Below are 25034 nucleotides of genomic sequence, written 5' to 3' on the forward strand. Positions count from 1 at the left end.
AGAGAAAAACTACATTGCCTTTCTGGTTAAAAGAGCCTACTCGGGTATATATTATATATATTCGGATACCAGGCTGGGGTGGCATATGGGGTGGCAATGCTTTTATTTAGGGTGGCAACTGCCACCCCGGTAGATCCGCCCCTGCTCGCTTAGTCTAAGAGTCCGTAGGGTGTCCCATGTGTTATTTTATGCTTCAAAGTGTGCTCAACAGTGCCCCATTGCACCCTTGTTGCGGTCTTCTGTGAAGCTGTCTCCTTAATGAAGACTAAATCATAACGAGTAGTGCAGACTTTAGGGACCCTTAACGCGAGTCCACAAGGGCACACCAGAGTTGTATCTTGGGACCGATTTGAGCGTCATGCCGGAAGACAAGTTGCCCATCAGTGTAAACTCCTTTCATCCATCATCTGATTGGTCTGATTCGTCTGATTGCTGTTTTGCAAGGAATTCTGGGTTGGTAAAATGGGTGAAGCCTGTAGCAGTGCAGGCTTCGTTGAGGACCGCATCAGGGGTGCAGTGGGGGTGCTGATGGGCACACTTCGGAGCTTAAGGGCGACAGATGGGACACCCTACGGACTCGCAGACTATAGCGAGCACACGCAATGTAAGGCCATGAGACCGAAAGTCCTGAAGTGTGCCATTTGGGACAGGGCCAATAATGTGCACTATTATTTTAGACATTAGTAAAAGTGGATGTTCCCTAAAATAGTGCAATAGGGGGCTTATTCTGGACAAAGCCATGAGCTGTCTCATTTTAGAAGGCATCCTTCATGTCCTGTACTGCCAATGCATATTGGGATAAAAGTTCGAAATGGTGCTGATGGATTATTAAGGCTGAGAAAATAAAAATCAAATCTCTTACTTCTTATATGGTAGCCTACTCATACCATAAAGCTAATTACTGCAAAATGTGTGCATAAACAGATGATCATAAATATAGCATGAAAAAAGGAAAGTTACAGTGAGGGACAAGACGTTCTGCCCCTGTCTTCTATAACACTGATGAAATTATGTTGGGTTTACATTTACTGATTATTACAGACTGTACTACACATTTGTAAAACGTGATGTTTTTGTAGATACCACAATCTATAGCCTGGGTTTTTATTTACTGTAAAAATTTGAAATAAATTCTTAAAAAAATTACTAAAATGTTATTAAAAAACACTAACTTTATCCAGTTGTGTTTAATGAGGTGCTGCACAAACCGACAGGCTTATGACGTCAAAATACCGCGAGAGCGATTTGAGGGTAGACTGTTCGTTTGATTTTGAATCGCACTCGCGCCACTTGACTTGATCTCATGTCATGCCTGTCGATTGTTGCTGCCCCTGATGGAGGACGTTGCTATAGTCAAACTCTGAAACATATGATATTTTCAAAGAGCTCACGTCGTCTTTTTAAAAAATTTGACTTAAACGGCGACATGTTCGAAAAATGTGATGATGGATTTGAGTGGTCGGTCGTGTTCACGCAGCAGGATGAACCACAAAATGTAACGAGATAACCGGTTAGTTTGCAATAAAACTTTACATTGAGAGCATTCATTTTTTAACAGCACTTAATCTACACTGGAAATTATTAAAAATAATCAAAATAACAATACAATCTCTAATATATCCTTATCCTCTCACGCTGTCTCTGTCTCACGCTCTCTCTCTCTCTCGCTCTCTCTCTCCAAATGTACTGCAGCTGAGCGCGCGGAGAGCGGAGGACAGATGGATGCGCGATTCTCTCAATACAGTACATTATCCTGACGCATATTGCATATTCAGGCTTCAGGTTACTTACTACAATCATGCAGAAAAGAAGAAACACAATGGAGAACCCTTTATACTGTTCATCTCAAAACCAACACCATGGATGGATTCAAGTCTCAGGTAGGACTGTCCCGTAAAAGAGGTAGAAAGGCTGCGCTTACTTACAGAATGATATCAGGATGAGGAAAACGATACTTAAACAAAAACATTTGGTCGTCATTTTTATGTACTTTTCTTACTGCTTTGCCTTTGTTATAGAATAATGCTTTGGTTTCATGAATAAAGTGCCAGCTAGTCAACTTATATGCATGATGAGAAGGCAGGTAAAAAGATTTATAGGCATTAGCCTATACTGTTGTCTGTTCTATATTGGAAAGATAAGGATCGGTTGAATGAATGAAATTCACAATGCCATAGCAACAAATTTTAAAGCGATTTTAGAACAGACTTGTTAATTGAGGCATGTCTTTTAATGGCACCTGTTGATAGACTTTTTGAGCTAATGTGCTACCAACATGAACTAAAAACACACAAAAAAGAATTTACTGAAGGATTTTGTGATATAAGCCACAGAAAACAGCTGCTTAGCAAGTCTGGGCTTATTTTTCCACTTCTGTTCAGTAATGCATACAGTACGAATAAGACCTTAAATACCAATTTGTCTATTTAATCCTGTGCACATTAATATAAATAACAAATGCTTGTTATTTCAGAATTAGTTGTCATTGCATACTGATATTGTAACTGAGGTATTGTTTGATATGTGTTTTGTGTCAATGCTATAGCACAAAGAGTGATAAAGTTGTTGAGTGTCTTCAAATAGAAGTCATTCCCTGCCACAGACAGAGCTCTTCCTCTTTCATACAGTATTAGTGGCATTTACAGCCAGACTCACTAACACAGTCATCTGCTGTGACTCTCACATACGCTGCTATACAGAACATGTCACATGATCATTTAGTAATACGTGCACATGATTTACTCATGTTGTGCTATAAAATATAGCCTAAGGGCTTTTCATTATGGGTTTCTGTGTACTGTACATTCTCATCATTTAAAATGTGAAAGATTCATAAAGATGCCCTTTAAAATACAGTATTTGAGTGTTCAGATTTGCATTTGCTTGTTAGCATTTTTGTTGATGTTTAAAATATCTGATGGCAGTGAACTTGGTAAAGAGATTGTATTTTACAATATATATTTTATAGTGCATCCTGTAATGGTGAGCCATTCAAGAGACTGTAATTTCAAAAGGATGATCAAAAGGAATCACATGATCAACCAAGCAATTTTGCTTTTAGTGTGGGAATATGTGACTTTCAGGAACAAAATAAGTCTTGGCCACTTAATAGCTTTATTTTTTTAGGTTTACCTTCCAAGATATACCAATTTGATTTCACAAAACTAATTCTGAGAGTCTGAGAAAGCAATCATGTTTTTATGAAAGTGGCAGCTTTGTTTCAGTTGAATTCCATCCTTATTTTTCTTCCTCTTTTCGTTGTTATTCTGTGTTTGATATATCACTGCTCTTCAGGCTTCAAAAAAATTCTTAGTCTTCAATTATAGATCCCCTTTAATTTTCTAAACAGTAGCACATGAATGAATGTACGTATAGGCGTGGGTCAGGATGTGTTTTATTTGTCTGAGATCTTTAATGCGTCTGGTTGAATAGTGATGTGCGCGTGTGTGCCTGCGCATGCATTTTGCTGTGATTTCTCAGTTACAGTTTAGTGCCTGGGGACTCAGTCACACACGGCCTATCTTTAATACCCTGCTAATTGATTTGTCCTCTGGAAAATGTCAGTGGGTGTGAATGGAGCTCTTATTCCCCTCGGCCCCTTTAGGTGCTTCCCCAGAGCAGCCTTCCCTTCTCTTTAAACTAAATGGGCCATGGGCCATCATAAATATCCCAGTATTCTGTTCTTTGCTCAGGTGAACATGCCAATGAATTCCACTTCTGGTTAAATGTCACTGCCACCAAATATTAAAGAATGGGGCTATATTTCCAAATCTGAAAACCTCTTTTCTTTTGATGTTTAGGGGGTATTTATCACTTGGTCACTTTTTTTGTTTTTACTAGTCATATAGCTGGCTGATCATGAAAGCGCCAACTCCAAGCATAAATGCCTTCCTTAATGGATTTTAGATAGATAGGAGGTGATTTGATAAGCATGTACACTCTAAAAATGGCTGGGTTATTTTTGACCCATAATGGGTAATATTGGACAGAAAACGTGCTGGGTTAAAAAATGACCCAATGCTGGGTTATTTTAACTCAACTGCTGGGTTATTATACCCCATGGTTGCATAACAACAACCCAACATTGGGTCATTTTTGACCCAGCATAATTTTTATCCCAACACGTATTCTGTCCAATATTTACCCAATGTTTACCCAGGAACCTAGCCTGGGTTTCCCCATGCTGCCTTTGTTGCAAATTTATTCACGCTGCAAGTCTAGCCTGAAAACTATGGACCTTTTTTGCCCCTGAATTAGCGAACCAATCACAGAACGGGGAGGGGGCAGCAAGACTCTGGAAGACTCTTTTCTTTAAATAAAATGAATACATAATAATTCTACAATGAACATTAACTGAATTTAAAGATTATCTACACTTATCTGAAACTTTCAGAAGCATAATTCTTTGCACCTGTAAAAACTAATGTTAAACTAATGTTCAGGGGTTGTACATCAAAGGGCCTTTTTACACCTGGTTACTTCATGTGTTTTCTCTGATCGGATAGCTATCTGATTTGTTAAAACTGTTCCATTTACATTTGGCCACATAAATGCATCTTGGCAAAACAGATATGAATCCGATCTTTTACCTCCGCCCAAAATGCAAATACACTATTTATTACTCCGCCTTAAAAAACTTAAGATGACGTTTATGCAACAATAGGCGGCACTTGTATGTTGTACTGTATGTTAGGCAGGGGACGCGCGCAGTACAGCGCAGCAGGAGAGTGACAGCGCGGTGATTTCATGTACAGGTCCATGACGGGAAAAGCATTCACAAAACTCTCTCTTAACGTTTATTTCTTTGTTTAATATCATTTGAGTTTGTCATTAGACTCTTGTAAAGCTTCTATGAAGCTTTTTTACCCGCTGTCATCACTCCATAAAGCAATAGGCGTGTCATCTTTGTTTGTTTGGCGCTCTTCCAGCTTACTTGCGCGTGACGTGTTTACGTTTGGGAGGAGTAAAGCGCGACGTATGTGGTTTCATCAACCAGATGCATTTACACTTCTCTGAAATGCGTCCCAGACCACCTTCTGAAGTGGTTTGAGTGATCGGATTTAAATCTGTCTCGAAATCGTTTCAGAGGGCGTTTACACCTGGTCTTTTTACGATCAGATAGCTATCCGATCAGAGAAAACGCATGAAGTGACCAGGTGTAAAAAGCCCCTAATTAACAAAGTTCTTGAGAATCGTGAGAGAATCGTGATCTTAATGCTCCACTGTGTAGGATCTACTCCCATCTAGCGGTGAAAGTCTATATGACAACCAACTGAATATTACTTTCTAGCCCCCCCCATTCGGAACGCCTTTTAACTCGTAAGGTTAACATGGCTTCCAGTAGCTACAAAGCAAAAGCAATGAAAAAAATGAACAATTTGCAATGTCCTTTGCCTGTGATCCATCAAAGCACACAGATTTATGTTTAACATGGAAAAAGTCTGATTGTCATGATATGTCCGCTTAAAATCACATACAAAAAGCAACCATAAACGTAGCTTAGACACTCCTTTTTTTATCGATGCGAGGAAAAATATCACAGGGGCTGTTAAACTTGGTATTAAGATGTGTTTTCTTCGATCAGATCACAAGTGGACGAGAGAGACACAGTACGTTTACACTTGGTGTTTAAATCCGTCTCTTTTTGTCCATTTTCGACCGCTTCTCTCCAGATTACTGAGGAGATGGTCTATGGACGAATCCCTCTCCTGTCATTTAATCATGAGCGGGAGTAATGACGGGTTTAAATGGACGCAAACTAATATTATGTCAAAGTCCAATGCTTATGTTTTAAGTAAACGTTACATGTCCGTGTATATGTAAGAGCTTTCTCTGATATTGGTGAAGTAAGATCGCTCAACTTTCACACGCTTGTAAAATGAAACGAAAGACGCGCAGATCAGACGCTTTTATCAATGAAAGGCTAAAAATAGCGCTGTACACCGTGTCTTTCTGTTAGAGGTCAGAAAAGATGAAAAACATTTATCTCAGTACCTCAGATTATATAAATGGGCGGAGACACGGCGTGTGGCTGTTCGAACACATTAAACCACATGCGTGGTTACACTAACAAGTGTTATGCATAACCATGCTATAGTTAGCCAAAGAACTATAAAACTTTAAGTTTACAACATAGACTGTATATAGATGTAAACGAATACCTGTGGAGAAGATAGAAAGTATGCAACTTCGGTGTCCCTTGAGCCTCATGATCTTGGTAAACTAACATTAACTTACTCCAATATTGACTTTGGTCTTGATGTTTTTCCTGTCGCGTTGTCGTTTTAAATCCCTGTTTAGCTTCCTTGGCGACGTGTTCTAATGTCCTCGAGAATAGTTCTTCAACAGGCTTTCAAAACTGCCTCAAATCAAAGCATTAGATCGCGGGATCATCACGGTGTGCGGCTGTTGTAAAATCCGAAGGATTCCGTCTACGCAGGTCGCATATCCGGGCTGCATACGTCATCAAGCCTGGTTTATTTAAATTAACTGAGCCTTACATTCGCAAGTCATAAGCATATTACATCAATTTACAATTAACTTAGAATAATTGTCAGCTTTATGTAACACTGTAACACTGTACAAAGAAGAATAACTGAATTTGTACTCAAGAGTTCACAGGTGAATTAGGTTCGACTCAAGGAGGATAGAATGACACTGAGCCAAGTTATAAATGAAATTTAACAGCCGGCATTTTAATTGAAAATTCTGAAAAAACTTTAGAGATAACTATTCCCACAATTTAACAGATACTCTTAATACCACAATTAAGAGTGGGAGAGAGTGCTTGATATTGAGCTCAAATTAGAATAAAGAGGAAATAAAAATAAAATTAAATGTCCCAAAGTCTCTTGTATCCTGTGTATATATACGGTCCTCAGATATCCATGTGTGTTGAAACAGTTCTCAAGTATCCATGTGTGTAAATATAGTTCTCAAGGTGAATGTGTGTAAAGGCCTTTTTGTAAATTTTCTACCCGGGTAGTGTGTACAAAGTGTGTGAGATCACAGCTTAGCTGTTATATCCCGTAAATCCACAAGGGGGCGTGGGTTCACTCCACGTGTGTAGATCAAAAAGGGCTCTGGCTCGCCAATCAAAAGTAGGTCACGATGCAGAATCAAATTCCACTCATAAAACCCAATCTGCACAAAATAATGCAGATAACATTAAGCAGATCTCTTCATTTTAACATTTAAACATATATTTACCTTAAGCAACATGAAATGCTCACCAGTACAAATATAAACGCAATGTATGACAATGTGAACACTTAAAACAGCTAAAAGTATACAAATATGTGACAATATTGTTATATAACAACTTTCTTTCTCTCATTTCCGTGTATATACTCATAAATGATGAAATCATTTAACCAACACAGACTTATTAGATTCGTTCACAAATTTAACTCTCTTAATATACATAAAAAATGCTCCTCAAACTTCATAGGTAACTCTGATTGGGTTTTAAAACACATATAGAGAAGGATTGATATTAGATTAACTAAAATAGTTAATAAACAACAAACTCACCAGAGTTCTCATAAAGAAAGATGGTAAATCAACCGAAAAAATCAAATCTTTCATCAGATCTGGGATGCATTTCCAACCTGAATGATTTATAACATACTTAAGTAGAGAATTAACACATTTTAACATAAAAAATATCAAGATTAAATGATTTTTTTTTCTGGAACATCACTCCGACCTCATGGATGCATGTCCAGCTGGCTTCTTCATCTGAACTGAACGCAGCCAGTTCACTCAATACACTTAAGTCAACTGCCCTCTAGTGGGCGGGAATGGTACTGCACCAATTACATGAGTCTCTTTGAAAATGTACAAATAAAAAATGTTTCACAATTAAATTACACATGAAAGTAGTGTTCAATTTAAAGGGGTTACATTTATAATTGTTAATATTCTGAAATAAGACTGTCTCGATGACGTTTACCGCCTACACATGCAACCTCCGGAGGCTTCAGCTAGCGGCTAGCGTGAGTGACTGAAAGCACGAAAGGCGAGGCTTGAATTTCAGGAATGTCCCTCGTCGGCGAATGTATTTCAAAGATGGAGGCACAAAATGGAAGCGACTCGACCGTATGTATTTTAAATAGCAGATTCTACACTTACGAGAATACTTTGATTAGTGGGGTGGAAGTAATTACACATGAATGAGCACATACTTTTGAAAGAAAACATGGGTTTTTGCTAAGAATTAACTCAAAAAAGTACACAGTGGAGCTTTAATTTTAGGCAAAAGAATCGTGATTCTCATTCTATACAGAATCGTGCAGCTCTAACGTCTATGCGACACACCGAAGCAGTTTTGTTTATCCAACACAGCAAACGCAAAGTTACTTTTCAATGCAGCCGTAGATAGTGTTCTAAGTAGTTTTGCAACTTTTGGCATTAAACAATTTCATATCCAAGAAGGATATTTGGATATGGCAAGACATGATATTTAGGACCAACCTGCTAGGCACCATCGTCGACGAAGTACATTTAACTTATAAATGGTAATTGGTATTTTTTAATATCATATTGTCATTATGCCTGTACTGTGGTTGTCACAGTGCCACTAAAATATGTTGCTTTTAAAAACAATATACAGCTACCGGTTTAGTTGCATAGCCTTCAGCTGTGTGCACACGAACCGATAAAAGTTGTTTACATTTGAATTGATGTCGCTTTACATACGTCATCTGGTATAATTGAAATGATTTGCTACGAGCTATGTACAGACGCATTTGATAGACATTCGTAGCGCCCAATAAACGGCTCTGGGCATGAGGAGTTTTTTCAGCCAATGGAATCACGCGGGGGTCCTAAGGGGGCAGAATTGCCAGGGGGGACCGAATTGGTCATGACACCGGCGTATGTTTTCAATTGTTTCCAATGAAAGCTTTGCGTTTTTTCTGCTCTGAAAGCCGGCGCTTGGCGTTTTTTTTTTGGGCTGAGCACCGAGAGTTAAAAAAAATTCTACTTTTGGTGAAACGCTCAGCTCGTTAATGTCACTTCTCACTCAGCCGTCCAATCACAGTGGAGGAGGGGCGGGACAAATATTACAACAACCAACAGGCGCATCGTTCAATGACGGATAAACAAAGCAGAAGTATCATAGCATCCAAAGCGTTCAGCTAAAACAAAGCTGCCAGTTGGTTCATCTTGTGGACAATATTAAACTGAGCCAGAATCAGGGATCATTTTACATTTTATTAAATTAAGGTGTGGTATTCAGAAAGCTAAGGCACTTGTTGAAATACATGCAAGAGCAGTGAATTCATTGAATTGTCTCCCACAACATGAACATTTCTTGGTGCTTGTATGCATCAACACATATGCTTGTTGCAATAAGGTACTGTACACTGGACTAAGTATTAGAGATTACTAGTGTACTTTAAATGCCACATAATCTGAATAATGACTTATGTCATTTAGTAGAGGACACAGCAAATATCTGTAGCCATCAATCATTAATCAAAATGCTTGACAATTGAGAAATAGCAAATTAAATAGCAAACGATTAATACTCCAGTTGTTGTGAATGAGCCTTGTCGTTCAAGGGCATAAGTGTATGCATCTGCATACATCAGTGTGCATATATCAAAAGTGTTATTGATCCATAATTCATAATCTTGCTGTTGAATTACTGTTGAGACAAAGCGTGTGCATGTAACCGTGTGATTAATTTCTGCTCCAGATGCCCGTTTAAATTGTGTGCTTGCAAACATGTACATGCGCAGCGCTGAAACAGCATCAGATTTATTACTTGAATTGTCAGGTTGTAAAGTAAAGCCATACTGTATGTCAGCTCTTAACACAATGAGGATTGGAGACCTTCATCATAGTAAAGGGCAATGACTGTTATAAAAAAGCAATTTATTAACACGGCCATCGGCAGGATATAACTGTAGATGCTCTTCGGGCTAAAACAACAACAAAAACGTTATAAACAATACAGTAGGTCTGTTACAGTTTTTTTTTATACAGTTTTTTAAATCAAATATAGTTTTCACATAACATCAGTATGTTTCTTTTAATGTCTATGGCCGTAGCAAGGCAAATTCACAACCTGATCCTGATCAAGAAATACTGTAAGCATAACAACCATCAATACTATTCTGTTTTAAATATGCTGCATTGCGTAACCTGGCAACTGAACTAATCTTGTACTTAAAGTTTGAAGCCACCAAATATAGCCAAATCTTTAAAACTTCTCCAAATCTGTGACAGTATGTTTTATTCATGTATCTTTCTTTCGCATTTGTCACTGTTTAGGATGTCACTTTCACTATACCAAAGCAAAAGTTGTCTCCCTGAGACATTAATCAAATCTGACAATAGAAGAGTAATATCCCTTCAGCCTTGATCTTCAGATATAACCTGGTGATGGAGAGCTACACTTTTCTCCCCTAGAATTCACATAGCTGTCAGAGAAGACGTCTTGATCAATGCACGAGTCAAGGTTGTTACACACATTGGAAAGAAAGATAAAGTAGAGGCAAACAGCCCGGTGCTCGCTCACACACACCATCAGAGCTGGTGTATATCTGAGATGTTGTGGTCACAGCGAAAGGACAGAGCCTTAATTTAAAATTGGATAATCAAAGTGAGCAAGAGAGCGAGTTGAAGAACCTGATAAAGAGCTGAAAAGAAAAATGAAGATAGAGAAGCGGTGGGATGCAATGAAAGTCATGAGAAATTGATCATGTCAGTGCACTCTGAAATGAGTAAGTCAAGTGTGCATAATACAGTATAGTGCTAATGGGTCAATGACATGACATGAATAGTTTTGTATCTGGGAGCATTATGTAATAAAAATTATTTGAGACATTTAGGACATGTGTCACTTTATTCTATAAAACTTGTAAAGTGGCAGGCATGGCAACTGTTCTTACAAATTAACAGTTTAAGGCACCTGTTAAAAATGGTGTTTAAAGTTGGAGCCACTGGTGTAGTTGGCAGTAGCGCAGACCCGAGTTCAAGTCCCGTTTAGGGGTGCGTTTCCCAAAAGCATTGTTGCTTACCTGTTAGGAACGTACTTGGTTGGCAATGGGAAATTGCATTGCAACCAACAAAGTTGCTAACTTAGTTAGCAACAATGTTTTTGGGAAACGCACCCCAGTTCAGTTCCCTTCTCTCTACCCTGTAAGTTTCCTGTCTTCTCTGTCCATTACTTTCTGTCCATTAAAATGAAAAATGACCCAAATAAACTTAAAATAGGTGTTAAAATTATTACAAATTCAAAATAAAATACTTTGGCATTATTTTATGTTCGAAACCTTTCATATATAAAAAATTCAGGAATACCAGTAGTAGTTGAAAATGGAAATTTATTAGGATGTTCTAATGTCAAGGTAGTACAACTGCAATCATGGGCCTTTTATAAAGAAGTTAACAAATATAAACCGTATAAATGATATTACATCGTTCAGTAAACCTCAGGTGGTCTTTATGGGTGAATAAATATTTTTTATTGGAAAGTTATCACATAGCTGTTTAGAAGTCATATCTTTTGTCAGAATTATTGTGTAAATCTAACAATAGCAACTCATATTAAGGCTATAATCGAGGATATATTTGGGTATAGGAGCTTTTATTGTAAATTCAATGTAAATGGCTGGAGCAAAAAAGTAGGAATTAGCCTGCCAAACGGTATTGGGTATTAGATAAATAAATATTAGGTAAACAAATAGTAATGAATGCACTTCTATTCATTGTACGTTCATTCATTGTGCATTCGATTTTATATTCTTAAATCTACTTTTGAGGTCATGCCATTAATAGAGGACAATACCTCTCGTTGTTACACGGTAGCTGATGACTCCAGGTGCATGTTTAGGATTATTAAATATTATTAAACATTATTACAGTCAGTGTTTTAACTTCAATTGCTTAAAGATGCAGTAATTATCATTATTATTATTATTATTATGTTAATGTAAATGCATCTGTGCAGTGCTGATGAACACTTGAGGAATTTTGATGCAAAACCCTCTAAGTGCATCTAACATATGAGCATTTTATAAGGCTCTTATGTTTAGGATGAGTAATTTTACTTTAATGGCAATTAGATTATTACTCACTTGTTTTCACAAAAGTCACTTCATTTCATTTGTAACAAATCTGACACTCAGTGTCTTTCACTGCAAAAAAGTTAGGTTAGGTGCATGCAAGCTTTTTTGGCAAAAAACTCAACATCTATAAAAATCTACTTCTTTGGACAAGACATAGTAAACAGTAGCAAAATCACTAAAGATGCAACTAAAAACATTGCAAGTGATAAAAGTCAGAATGTAAAAATAAATAAACTGTGCTGTGATCTATATGACTGCCACATTGGTGTGTTTAAAGAGTAACTTAACCCTAATCCAACTTTTTTTAGTTACTGATCTGTAAGAATGATGCTTTATTAGTGCTGTTCATTGATTTCAGTAAGTTTTTTGACATTTGAATATAAAGTGTTTCAATACTATATGGTGTAAAAACGTCTGAGTGCTGCCCTCTTTAGGTTGAACGGTGGCTACTGCAGTTGAATTTTCCTATTGGATGTTGGGTCCAAAAAATGACTCGTGACGTAAGAAGGTTCAAGCTCACCACGCCCTTGTTACAATCTCACTACACACTTGGTACGAGCTTAGTTCGTCCCCTCTATCTCCGTTGGGATCTGCCCACTTTTCTTGCATTTTTCAAATATTGCCAGTGGGTGGAGTCAGGCTCTGACCAGGGGTTTAGTTACGCTTTAAGTAAATTTAAAGCAAATGTATTTGATGAACATATCAGTCATGTCGAGAGTATTGGGTTAATATTATTATCTAATTTTTTTGAGTTGACGTTTAGCGGCTTTTGCATCTTAGCTCCTCAATTTTAATGGCAGTTGAGAAAATTAACCACAAATTTATCAACCGTGTGTAATGTCCACCCCGTTCTTTTATATTAGTCGACCTTAAAGGAATGCTTCACTGAATTTAAATATGAATATATTATTAAACGGGGTCACCTATGTAGTAGAAATGTGAAGTTTTTTTAGAAATTGGTGCCTTCTAGGCCGAGAAAAGCTAGAAAATGTGTTTGTGGCTCATGTAGTTGAAAAACACCAAATCCTAGAATGCATTGCTTCGCTGCTACCGGTTCGAGAGGGCAGGAGGGGGGGACATTCAACTAGGCTAGCTACTAGCAAGTTGACTCGAAAACTGAAATGACACCGGTTAGCGTGAGTCTCTATGACGAGTTAGGTGATAGATTGTTTTAAATACTACCTATTTTTCCATCGAAATTGTGATAAGTTGCTTTGTACCGTGATGTAGAGTCAAAACAAGGAAAGGAAAAGTAGTACGTTTCCATCATTTGCCGGTTTTGACGGTTTATAGATGTAAACATAACAACCATAGCTTAGCTGACAGACGTGAAAAACAAACAAAATACTCACTTTATACTCTGGCCTTCGTTTCTCCCTTTTTTGTATATCATTATGTCAGTATCAATATTTTCTTTCTACCATTCACAAATAAAAATGTCACTGAACTTTTGCGGTGTAATTGTAACAATGAGAACTCAAACACACCAAACCAACAATTACTAAAAACACACACAAAACCAGATTATCCACAGGCACTGGACTAGTTCATAACCTGTATTATGAAACAGCACGTCAGTCAAAACCAAAGGCAAGTTCACGTTGCTGAAATGTCCATGCTAAGCGTTCACAATATAACATCAATTTGTGTATTATATAAATTAATCAGTACGCTCCAGCTCGAGTCTGCCCGGGCTCTGGCCATTCTTCCTGACTGCCAGGCTCGCTCCTCGGCAAAAGCAGCTGCTCCGGCATCCTCTTGTTTCTCGCTGTATTGCGGCTCGTACGTGTAGCCACAAGCATCAGATTTGCACACCAGATTTTCAAAATCCCCTTCTGCCATATCGTCTTCAAAACTAAGATAGCTGACACTGTTTATTGCCTGTTGTTATAAATGTTTACTGCTGAAAAGAGAAAACCTTAGCGAAGATTCAAGATGGCTGACTTTCATTTTGATTCATACTTTCCGAATGGACTCGGCAGTCCAACCCCTATTGGCGGGTTGAAAACATGCAGAAATAGCTCCTACTACTGGCTGTAGTCTTTGCCTCTGGCCAAAAAGTCCTCCGATGACGCAAAAACCGTCATTTTGTGTCATCAGAGGATTTTTTCCAGAACCAAAATACAGATATCTCTCCTCTCAGGGGGACATGAGGGAGGGAAACACGTGCTGAGTCCCAATTCGCATACTATCCGTCCTAAATAGTATTCGAAACGAGAATTAGTACGCCCCAAATCATAGTATGTTGAAATGAGTATTGCAAAAATTCCGGTATTTCCGGTTAGAATTCGAAGTGCAGATCAATGCACACTCTAACGGCTAATTTTGCCCACAACCCATTGCGTGCGGGAGGAAGGAGCTTAACCACACTGACCCTCTTGCTTGTAGTAATACTGTGGCTGTACAAATGTTAACTTTATTAGTCCAACAAAAGAAACATGGTTACTACACTTTTACTATAGTAAAAGCATGGTTCATTTTCATCTGGGTATCTTTGAGTTATATACATGCGTATAAGATTAAATAAAAATAGGTTAAACAATAGTTATACTATAAACTTTAAATATTTTGACTTTAAAATAAGTAGCTTTTATTACACACATTGCACATGAACGTCAGAACCAGCCGCCTCACAAACAACCTGCGTTTGGTTCTACGATGACGCTCTGCTTCACTCCTCAACTTGGTAGAACACATTGTAAAATGTATTGTGAAAAAAAACGATGAGAAAAAAAGATGGGAATAGTAAAAAAAAAATTATATTGGACATAAGTTATAAGAATGAATTAAATATTGTTAACAGTCGTGGTGTGCGTAACTAGGCAACTACGTATTCGTTCACGTTGCATGACGTCATCCAAGTATGTCCCAGAACGTGCATACTCTTTTGCTACACACTCAAAAGTACGTACATTTTCCTCACAAAAACAGTACATACTTTTAGGTCGTAGTATAAGTAGGCGAATTGGGACTCAGCAACGGTCATTCAGAAATACAAAGCTAAATGCTAAATCGATGAAGTATCCCTTTAAATCTTGAACTGAATTGGATGCATTTGATGTGTGTTTGTAAGAGGCTATGCTTGATGTTTACTGGTTATTATGGTTCATTCATGTGTGTGCATTAGTGCAGTGATAGAGTTCAGCGCACACACAGAGAAAGAAAACTGTGGGGGCACAGTGATTGGCTAACAGAGGAGACCAGTGGTGATCCTCTGGAGATTGTAGAGCTTGCAAAGATCTCAAGGCAAGATGTAATGAATTTGAACTGACAAACACACTCACCAATACACAACCAATTCTGCTCCTTCTCTATCATTCATAATGTACTCTCTCTCTCTCTCTCTCTCTCTCTCTCTCTCTTGAGGTTGCCATTGAATCTGTGTCTATTTTTGAAGCATTGTAAAGCTCAAATAGCAAACCGCTAAGGATCGAAATCGATCGAAATTAAGTCACAACCTTAAACTTTGAATTAAAAAATGGAATCGTCAATGCTGCCACGCCCCCATGTCACGTCCAGTCGGCTTGCCAAGTGGGAAAAAACACATGTGTTGAGTGCTGCGAGTCAACCTTCTCTAACTTCGCTAGCTACAGCCAGTTAAAAGATAGCATGGCAAGATGCAGCGGACACCATGCGAGCTGCTCTTTACATGGGAAACAAAAAACAGCAAGCGTCTCCCGCCTTCAGCTGAACTCAATCAGACCAAAGCACGCACGCGTGCACAGCAAAACAGCGTCTGTGCCAGGACCGGTCGTTTCTCTGAACTGAGATCTGTTTAAGTTTCACAACAACTTATTTCAGTTGCTTAAGAGTTATGAAAACCGCATTTAAACATAACTTTTTGGGGTATAGTCTCACAATCTTCTCTGACGGTAATAAAAGCGCGTTTTTAAGGGGCAAAGTACTGACAGGAATGTTCATCTGACAGGAAGTTTCGTTTTATCAGGTATGTGCGTGTCCGTGTACCATATATTTCCACTGGCAGCACGACTTACATGGCAGGGCATTTCCGGGTTCAAGGTCAGATATTATATTTCATAAAAGTCTAGTCTAAAAATGGCATCACATTTTTTTTGTGCTTTAAATTAAAAAACAAAAACAAGAATCAAATCGTGCCATTAGAATCGAAAATGTAATCGAATCGAGGATTTGGAGAATCGTGACACTTCTACAAACCGCTAACAGAGACAAATGGTTATATAGACGGTTTCAGCAGTAACAACAAAAACACGCAGCTTTCGTGGTCATCACGTAACTTTCGAAGAATAAGTAACAACAAAGTCCTTTAATTCAACAACTAGTCAGACCATTAAAAAACAGAAACCGCAAGTAAAGTTATGGTGTTATGGTCACCGATAAGGTCATGTTATGATAGGAAATTCTACATATACTGTAGCCCCAAGCGTGCCGCACAAGCCCTGAAAAGTGAAGCCAAAACGTCTCGATCGCCCCCCAGTGACTGGTCCCAGTATAGGTCATAAACCCGCCTCCCCATGTTATTCAATGGGACTTGAGACCAACTAAACAATTTCATTACACTTCAATTAACTTTTTTCTGAATCTGGTTTCTGTCAGTCACTATAGTTTTTATCACGCTGATGTAAATTCAAATGTTTGTTTTTAAAATAAGTTTGTGTTTAGTTGGTTATTTAATGATATAAAAATGGCGGTGTCACGTCATGATTGACAGCTGTGATATCGTGTGATATGCGCATTATGCAAGGGCGGGGTCTTGATTTTGTGGCTTTACTTCCTGCTGACTACTGTGCAGGACTGGTTTCGAAATCGCTACTGCGCAGACTCAAGACCCAAGATGTCAGCGCTGTATCGGGACACTGGTGGCTTCATTTTTCACCAATGGAAGAGAGCGAACAGGCGTCGTCCATCTTTTTTTACAGTCTATGTGTAGCCCTCACAAATAGTAGACTTGTTAGGACCCCCCTCCTCTCTCTCTCTCTCTCTCTCTCTCTCTCTCTCTCTCTCTCTCTTTTAAATGTAGGTTTGCTCTAATGCATGTAGTCATATTCTTCTCGTCTTTCTTCTCCTTCTGCTTGTCCAGTTTCATCTTTTCATTGCACAATTCGCATCTTTTCCTCCAATCCGGGAGAATTAGAAATTAAAAAGTAATTCATAGCCTTTTGATTGTCTTTTTATACGCCAAAAGAGAACAAGACAGTGGGAAAGAAAGAAGGTGTCAGTGAAAGCTGAACTCTGTTTCAGTTCACTGCATATTCAGAAGCTCTACAACACAAACGCATGGCAACAGTATGTCCTCACACACACTCTCTCTCGCTCTGAAGGAGTAACTACAGTAGAAACCGGCAATGAACAGACAAGATAACATTCACCGACATTTCCTCTCAGGTAAACATCTCTGCCTTACTCTCATATATTTTGTCTTTATATTCTTCTTCATCATTGCTTTGTATGGACTGTTTGTAAGGAATGTTTAGTGGAACTGGCTAAGCTTTCCAGGCAGAGCATGTGCGTATGTTAATTTTTGCGTGTTGGTTTAACACTCTACATGCTGGATGGTTGTATGGTGTACATGCTTTGAATGTCGTGCTACAGAATCCCAACAGGTGTGTGTTCTCTATATAATGTGTATAAATATAATACATTCTTTGCAGACTATTTAAATAAAGTGATTCTGGTTCACTTGAGTTATAAAAAGCAGGCAACCATATGAATAAGTTGATAATTTTGTTTAGACAGCAAATCTTCAACATTCACTTTGATTCTGTTCATGGGAAACTGTAAATGATGCAGTTGGGGCAGCTAAGTGTATGTGTACTGTAGGTCTAAATGGGTGCATGACAAGTGGGGTTAATGTTTTTCTAAAGACACATATATGTTATTTATTATATTCAATCAAAAAACAAATTTAATAGCGAACATAGTACAATATGAGTGTGTGTGTACATGATGTTTCTCCATATGTTATGTAGGGAAATGTTTCTGATCATTAGAGCCTGAAATACAGTAGAGCAAAACACATGCAGACCTGAGCAGCTGGACACAAACACACACAGAGAGAGAGAGAGAATAGATCAGTCACTGTATTACTCGCTGACCTACTTCCTTTTGGGCTTTTATTTATCTGTTGGTTACATACTAAGATGTAGGTAAGCAATTAACCTTTGGGTCTTTCCTACAGTATGTGTGGTCAGCTTGATTAGAAAAAATATGATTTTGGTGTTTTCTTAAGATTTTGGTGTTTTCTTGATACTTTTTAACAGAATATTTAAAAGCAGAATGCAATCCTAAATGCATCCATATATCCACCTTATTTTCGAATGCAGAAGTAAGTGAAGTGACGTATTTCCCTTCTTTGAGCGAGAAGTCCGTTTCAGTAGCCAGCCGGTAGAAAACAGTGTCGTGGGAGCACGCATAAAACCTGATTTAAACAGTTATGGTAAATATTTACTACACCTGCCATGTATGAACCAGTGTCAGGATGAAATTAAGAAGTGGCCTAATATATCTTATGAAGATATATTCAATCATTTCATGTTGTTGGTTGGGTGACGGGTTGGTTGGGTGCAAATATAAAAGCACATGACATACCAGTATCTTTACAATTGGAAAGTCAGTCGAGTGTTTGAACATGGTTTTTAACCTTTCAGGCGATGTTTTAAAATGTCACAACTGTCCCTCTGATGTGAGTTTTTTTAAACAGCAATTTTTAATGGACTTGTTTGAGTTTTTATGGGGACACATCAAGCTTCACGCGATCCGACAGTCATCTGTTTCATTCAACACATTGTAAGTTATTTGAACAAACCATAATAAACATATTAAGCTATTACATGTATTCAGTATTGTTTTTGTTTTATGAAAATATTATTACATTACTTCTTACGCACTAGATTGAGACATGAGCTTATGAAATTATTTGCTTATTTTAAAATGATTACAAAAGTAAACATTATAAACTATTACAACATTATGAACTATTATAACATTATGAACTATTTTAAACATTAACTAATCAGATTATGGTATATATTCTGTATTGTAATTACATTTTTGTAATAATATATAGTAGCAGAATAAATAAACCAGCTAAATTTTATCCGCATAATATTAGTTGTTTTTAAACAATTATTTAGTGCTGCCTCACGATTAGTCGCGACTAATCGTTTGCAGAATAAAAGTTTTTGTTTACATAATATATGTTGGTGTACTATGTATAATAATTATGTATAAATAAATACATACACATGCATGTATAATTTAAAGAAAAATATATATTTATATAATAAATATTTATATTTATATATATTTATATATAATATAAATTATATAAAAATATAAAACTTTATATACACATGCAAATATTTATTAAATATATACATGCATGTGTGTGTTTGAATTTATACATAATTATTATACACAGTACACCAACATATATTATGTAAACAAAAACTTGAATTCTGCAAACGATTAGTCGCGACTAATCGTGAGGCAGCACTACAATTATTGTATTTATTGTTCACTGTTAGTTTCTATGAAAAGTTTTACTGGATAGATGTGTGGATACAGATCATGGGTGCACGTGAGCCACATACACATTCAGTTCTTGTACTTGTATTATGGTTAAAACAAATGTTTTGTAGAGATTTATTGAATTTTTACCAGCTATTATGGCAACCCCCTAACTGCACAAATTATGTCGGTCTTCCTGGATTTCTTAATAAACATTAAAAAGCCAGTCAAAACAGCACACTCGTGTCCCTCTCAAAACGACTACCTTTAGCTTTAGCGGCTCACCGGAAGTCTTACACAAAAAAGCTAAAAGATGGCGGACACCACATTTACGTCAAAAATAAGGTGGATAGGTACATACTGTAGCATAACATTGAATTCAGTGCAGTGTCATTATTTTTTATGGATTTGTAGATTTCGTCATTTTAAGCAGCAACACATTATTTTGAGCTAAGAGTGTTTGTTGTTTAATGTTCTTCTCTGTGTGATCATACTTGCCTTCGTAACTCGATCAGAGAATGTTTGCAGGCAAATTAATTTGTATCATTTTCATTATTTTTGACACAGCATTGCAAAATGTATCCCTGCCATCTGTACCAGATGTTATTACCTCTCATAATCACAAATCTCTGTGATTTGGATGCTTCACAAATTTCTAAATACTGTAAATCTAATCCAAATGTAAACAGTTCATTTTGGTATAGGTCTTTGCCAACAATGCAGTGTACAGCTTGTGCACTGATTGTTATAATTTGTGTTTACTGAAGACAAAAAGGCACATAATTGATCTGTATTACCCTAAGAAGTTTGGAAATTATCTTTGTTTTGCCACAGATTTCTGTTGTATATTTCTTGAACCTGAGACACATTAGCAGCTGCAGACCTGAATGTGCTTGAAAACACATTTTTGTATAACATATTTGTGTCACGTCTCTCTAGTTTCCATACTCAAATTGCCCAGTTACTTTTGCATGCAGTCTGTCTTTGTCCAGTACTGAATCAAATGCTGGAATCTCATTTGTATCAGAACAAAGTCCTTGAATGTACAGTTGCATTTTTGCTTTTGCCAGTAGCACAAGTTTATTTATTTTTATAACAGCTGTGTACAGCAGAGAGCAAGCATCAGAAATATATGTCTTGCATGAAAAACATTTGAAAGAACGGGTAGCCTGTAATCATCATAGACAGGATCCCACATAGTTACTGCCGGGTTACAGTCAGCAAGGACAAGAGACACACCTCTTTATCTCCTTCATTTCACTCTTCAAATAAATCTCCCTCTTTCTGTCTCTGTGCATGTTTTTTGTGCATGTGTTTTTCACTTCCCCTCCCCTGTGTGCATGTTATTGCACTGATAAGGGCTTCAATTTGGCAGTGGAATAAAGTAATCTTCTCTTTAATGTTACCACACTGCAATGAATTCTGCAGATTAAAAGGCAATAACTCTAAAATAATTTACATCTTGTAACAGAAAATGATATAAGTAATTTGATACAATCATAGTGGTGGTAATGTTTTGAACAGCAGAAGTAACAAGGAATGAGACAGGCCCTTATTTCCTGACATGAGAAGGAATACACATCCTGCTGTACTGTTTAGTTTAAGCTATAACATCCTGCCATGGTTAAAGGAGTTACAGGACCTGAGATCATTTGATCGTAACCTTTATAAAACGTGTAAACTTGCATATTAGATAGCAAAATGCCATACAGCAACTAATTTTAAATTTTCCCCTGGATGCTGGACATAGGGGTGGTTTCCCGAACAGGGATTAGACTAGTCCTAGACTAAAATAAATGAGACCCAAACTGAAAGCAACTTGCACTGACATATCTTAAAATATATCAGTGCCCTTTGTTTTGCCTCAAAATGCACACAAGTAATGTTTTTAGTAAGGCATGTTTGTTAAAACTACTTTATTTCCTAATTAAATGGAGTCCTAGTCCTGTTTTAAGGTAGTCCCTATCCGGGAAACCACCCCTTAGACTTGTAAATGTCATGTTCCTGCCTGTCTGTCATAGTTATTCATGGTCATGTGGCAGGATGGTGGCGGTACCCATGTTTTGTGTTGTAGCACATGGCCTTTTGTTTGTGTAGTGTGCTGCAGTGTCTTGTCTCTGGCCCCGCCCCCTTGTTTCCTTGTTAGTTATTCATTATTGGTTAACTCCCCGCACCTGAACTTCCCTCGTTATCTTGTTTAGTTTTCCCTATTTAAGGCCCCAGTGTTTCTTGTCCTGTGCTGAATCGTTTTGTATCTTTTGGATGTTTGGTGTCTTTGACATAGTCAATTCAATTCAAGTCAAGTCTGTCCTGTGAAGTTTGGTCTTAGTGTGTCATCTAGTCTTAGTCTTGTGAATCTTTGTGAATGTTTTGTCTTTTGCCCCCACGTGGGCTCTTTTGTTAATAAACCCTTTTGAGTTCACCTTCCCTGCACTTGGGTCCCGTTCCTCTCCGTGAGTCATGACAGAACGATTCAGCCAGTCAGGGACCCAGCAGGGTTTGTCGGACTTCGATCGGACCATGATGGACCAGCTGCTAAGGAGGGCCAGAGCTCCATGGCGCCTGCAGCCGTCTGCGCTGCCCCAGCCGTCTGTTCAGCCACATCTACAGCAGTCTGAACAGCCACATCTACAGCAGTCTGAACAGCCACAGCCCCTGCAGTCTGCACAGCTACAGCAGTCTGCACAGCTTCAGCCCCTGCAGTTTGCTCAGCCACAGCGGTTTGCCCCACCACAGCTCCTGCAGCTGCCGCAGCCACTACAGCCGTCTGCGCACCAGCAGCCACTACAGCTGTCTGCACAGCCGCAGCAGCCTTCTACGCAGCAGCCACTACAGCCGTCTGCGCAGCCGCAGCCACTACAGCCACTGCTCCAGTGTAGGCCTTTGCCCAAGCCTCCTTGGACTTTTCTCCAGACCCTTAGTCATGTTTACCCTTATGAACTTTAATTTCCTGTGTTTAGTTTATTAAGCATCACCATTGGACTTTGTTTTTCTAGTTTATTTTATTAATCTGTTGTCATTTTGTCATAGTCTTTGTCCCTGTCTTGTCCATTGTCTTGTGTACCTTCTTGAGGAACGCCTGGAGGCGTCCCTTTAAGGGGAGGGTACTGTCATGTTCCTGCCTGTCTGTCATAGTTATTCATGGTCATGTGGCAGGATGGTGGCGGTACCCATGTTTTGTGTTGTAGCACATGGCCTTTTGTTTGTGTAGTGTGCTGCAGTGTCTTGTCTCTGGCCCCGCCCCCTTGTTTCCTTGTTAGTTATTCATTATTGGTTAACTCCCCGCACCTGAACTTCCCTCGTTATCTTGTTTAGTTTTCCCTATTTAAGGCCCCAGTGTTTCTTGTCCTGTGCTGAATCGTTTTGTATCTTTTGGATGTTTGGTGTCTTTGACATAGTCAATTCAATTCAAGTCAAGTCTGTCCTGTGAAGTTTGGTCTTAGTGTGTCATCTAGTCTTAGTCTTGTGAATCTTTGTGAATGTTTTGTCTTTTGCCCCCACGTGGGCTCTTTTGTTAATAAACCCTTTTGAGTTCACCTTCCCTGCACTTGGGTCCCGTTCCTCTCCGTGAGTCATGACAGTAAAGTAGTGTAGCACATGTGCAATAATATATAATTTTCAATCCCTCTATCTAGTCTCTGCAGGGTAATGGGGGGTTAGAGCCTATCCCAGCATCTTGGGGAGGGGATATTATTTAAAGCAACACTATGTAGTTTCCATGTAAAAATTACTTACAGCTCCCACATGTGGTTGAAAAGCGCAACAGTGCCTGGTATCAGACACTCTTCTGCAGGCAGAGGGAGGGGCGGGGCTGTGTGCTCTACCCTCCACCGCCACTTTCAGAGTGTGCTTGAAGCAGCTAGGAGGCTGCTCAGGTTGCAGCAACAGTACAATTTGTCAGTTAAAAGTTGTTCTATCACTGAAATAATTTTAGAGGCATTATTTAAAGGTAAAAAACTACTACATAGTGTTGCTTTAAAAATATGAAAATTATTAGGGATGCACCGATAGGATTTTTTTGGGCCGATACCGATTCCGATTTAAACATACAACTTCTGGCCGATGCCGATACCGATATTAAACACTTGTATACAATACTATACAGTTGGTCTATTAGCTAGTTTATTTCTGCATCAAATTATTTTTACTGAACATGGATTGGATCTAATTAACATTCAACTGACCAACATAATAAGAGAGGCACAAATTAAGCTAAAACAAATATAATAAGACAGCATGACAACCTTCAAAGGTGGTTTTTGCTATTCAGCATTTATTTTATTAACAACATCAACTCATTTTTTTACATATAATGGATTTCTTTATGCAGTTAATTAATAAACAATCGGTATCGGCCTTTCTCGTGCTATTGCCGATATGCCGATGTTTCAAATTCATCAAAAATCGGCCGATAAATATCGGTGGCCGATACATCGGTGCATCACTAAAAATTATGTTTAGGATAAAAGCAAGCCTAATTCCTGTGTTAAATGCACCTTACATTTTCACAATAGACAAGCTGTTTTGATTCTCTTGTTAATGTGATGTCACACTTACAAAGCCCTGCCCATAGCCACACTGTAAAAAATGCTTGTGAAATCTACAGTAATTAACTGTGTTCATGCACAGCAAATAACTGTAATAAAGTTCACAGTGGATTACAGTGCATTCAGTGTGAAATCACAGTAGTGTTTTAAAACTGTAAAAATCACAGTAAAAAGGTATGTGCTGTAGAAAGTCACAGTGAATAAAATATCCTGCAAAGATTCACAGTAACCAGCAATGTACTGTAGAGACTCACAGTAACCAACATTCTACTGTAGAGACTCATAATAGGGGTGAGCAGGGGCGAAAGTACCATTTTCCAGAAAAACTTAATTTTAAAAGATAATGTTTTAGACAGATATATTTTTGCTGTGATCAGTAACTCAAGTGTGGACTATGAATTCCAGGTGAAATTTTGTAAACAAAATGGCCTTAGACTCTGTCAGCAGGGACGAAAGTAACACACAGGTGGCTCAAAAGTAACAGAACAGAACAAGATAGATTTTTGTGTTACACTTGTTTTTAGTAAATAAACATGACTATGATCTTGTTTATATGTATTTTCGGTTAAATGTTGGTTTCATCAAATGTTTCTAAAGGAACCTGACAGTACAAACTTGAATTGTTGAAAAGAACAAACATTTTTAACAGTTTGAACGCAAAAAATTAAATCAAATAAAAAAATATACATTTTCAACATAACGCAACAGTATTGGCAGTGGGAGAAGAGTAACAAGTGTTACTTTCATCCCGACAGGAACTCCTGACATTTAAACCCGATTGACTTTTATTTAGAAAAACTCTGAGAAATCAAACTTCATGATGTGTTACAGCACATTTTACAACAATTTTTGTTAGCAACATGCTGATGTCTAATCTTATTCAGGATACACAAAATTAATTGAAGAAAATAATTTCTTC

General features: G+C 38.0%; 1 protein-coding gene across 2 annotated transcripts in view; it reads left to right on the forward strand.

Moving 5' to 3' along the window:
• Positions 1-545: 545 nt before the first annotated feature.
• The window catches only part of LOC141358815 (ras/Rap GTPase-activating protein SynGAP), a 42708-nt gene continuing 18219 nt past the window's right edge, over positions 546-25034 (forward strand). Inside the window, exons 1-2 of one of the 2 annotated variants that reach the window (XM_073860562.1) lie at positions 546-1510; positions 1693-1880. In XM_073860562.1, the coding sequence (XP_073716663.1) occupies positions 1799-1880 (82 nt within the window). In that variant the 5' untranslated portion in view covers positions 546-1510; positions 1693-1798. Of the gene's footprint in view, positions 1511-1692; positions 1881-17292; positions 17445-25034 lie in introns of those variants that run through there. The other variant, XM_073860563.1, reaches the window with a different exon arrangement.

Source organism: Misgurnus anguillicaudatus, chromosome 22, assembly GCF_027580225.2.
Source record: "Misgurnus anguillicaudatus chromosome 22, ASM2758022v2, whole genome shotgun sequence".
NCBI lineage: Eukaryota > Metazoa > Chordata > Actinopteri > Cypriniformes > Cobitidae > Misgurnus > Misgurnus anguillicaudatus.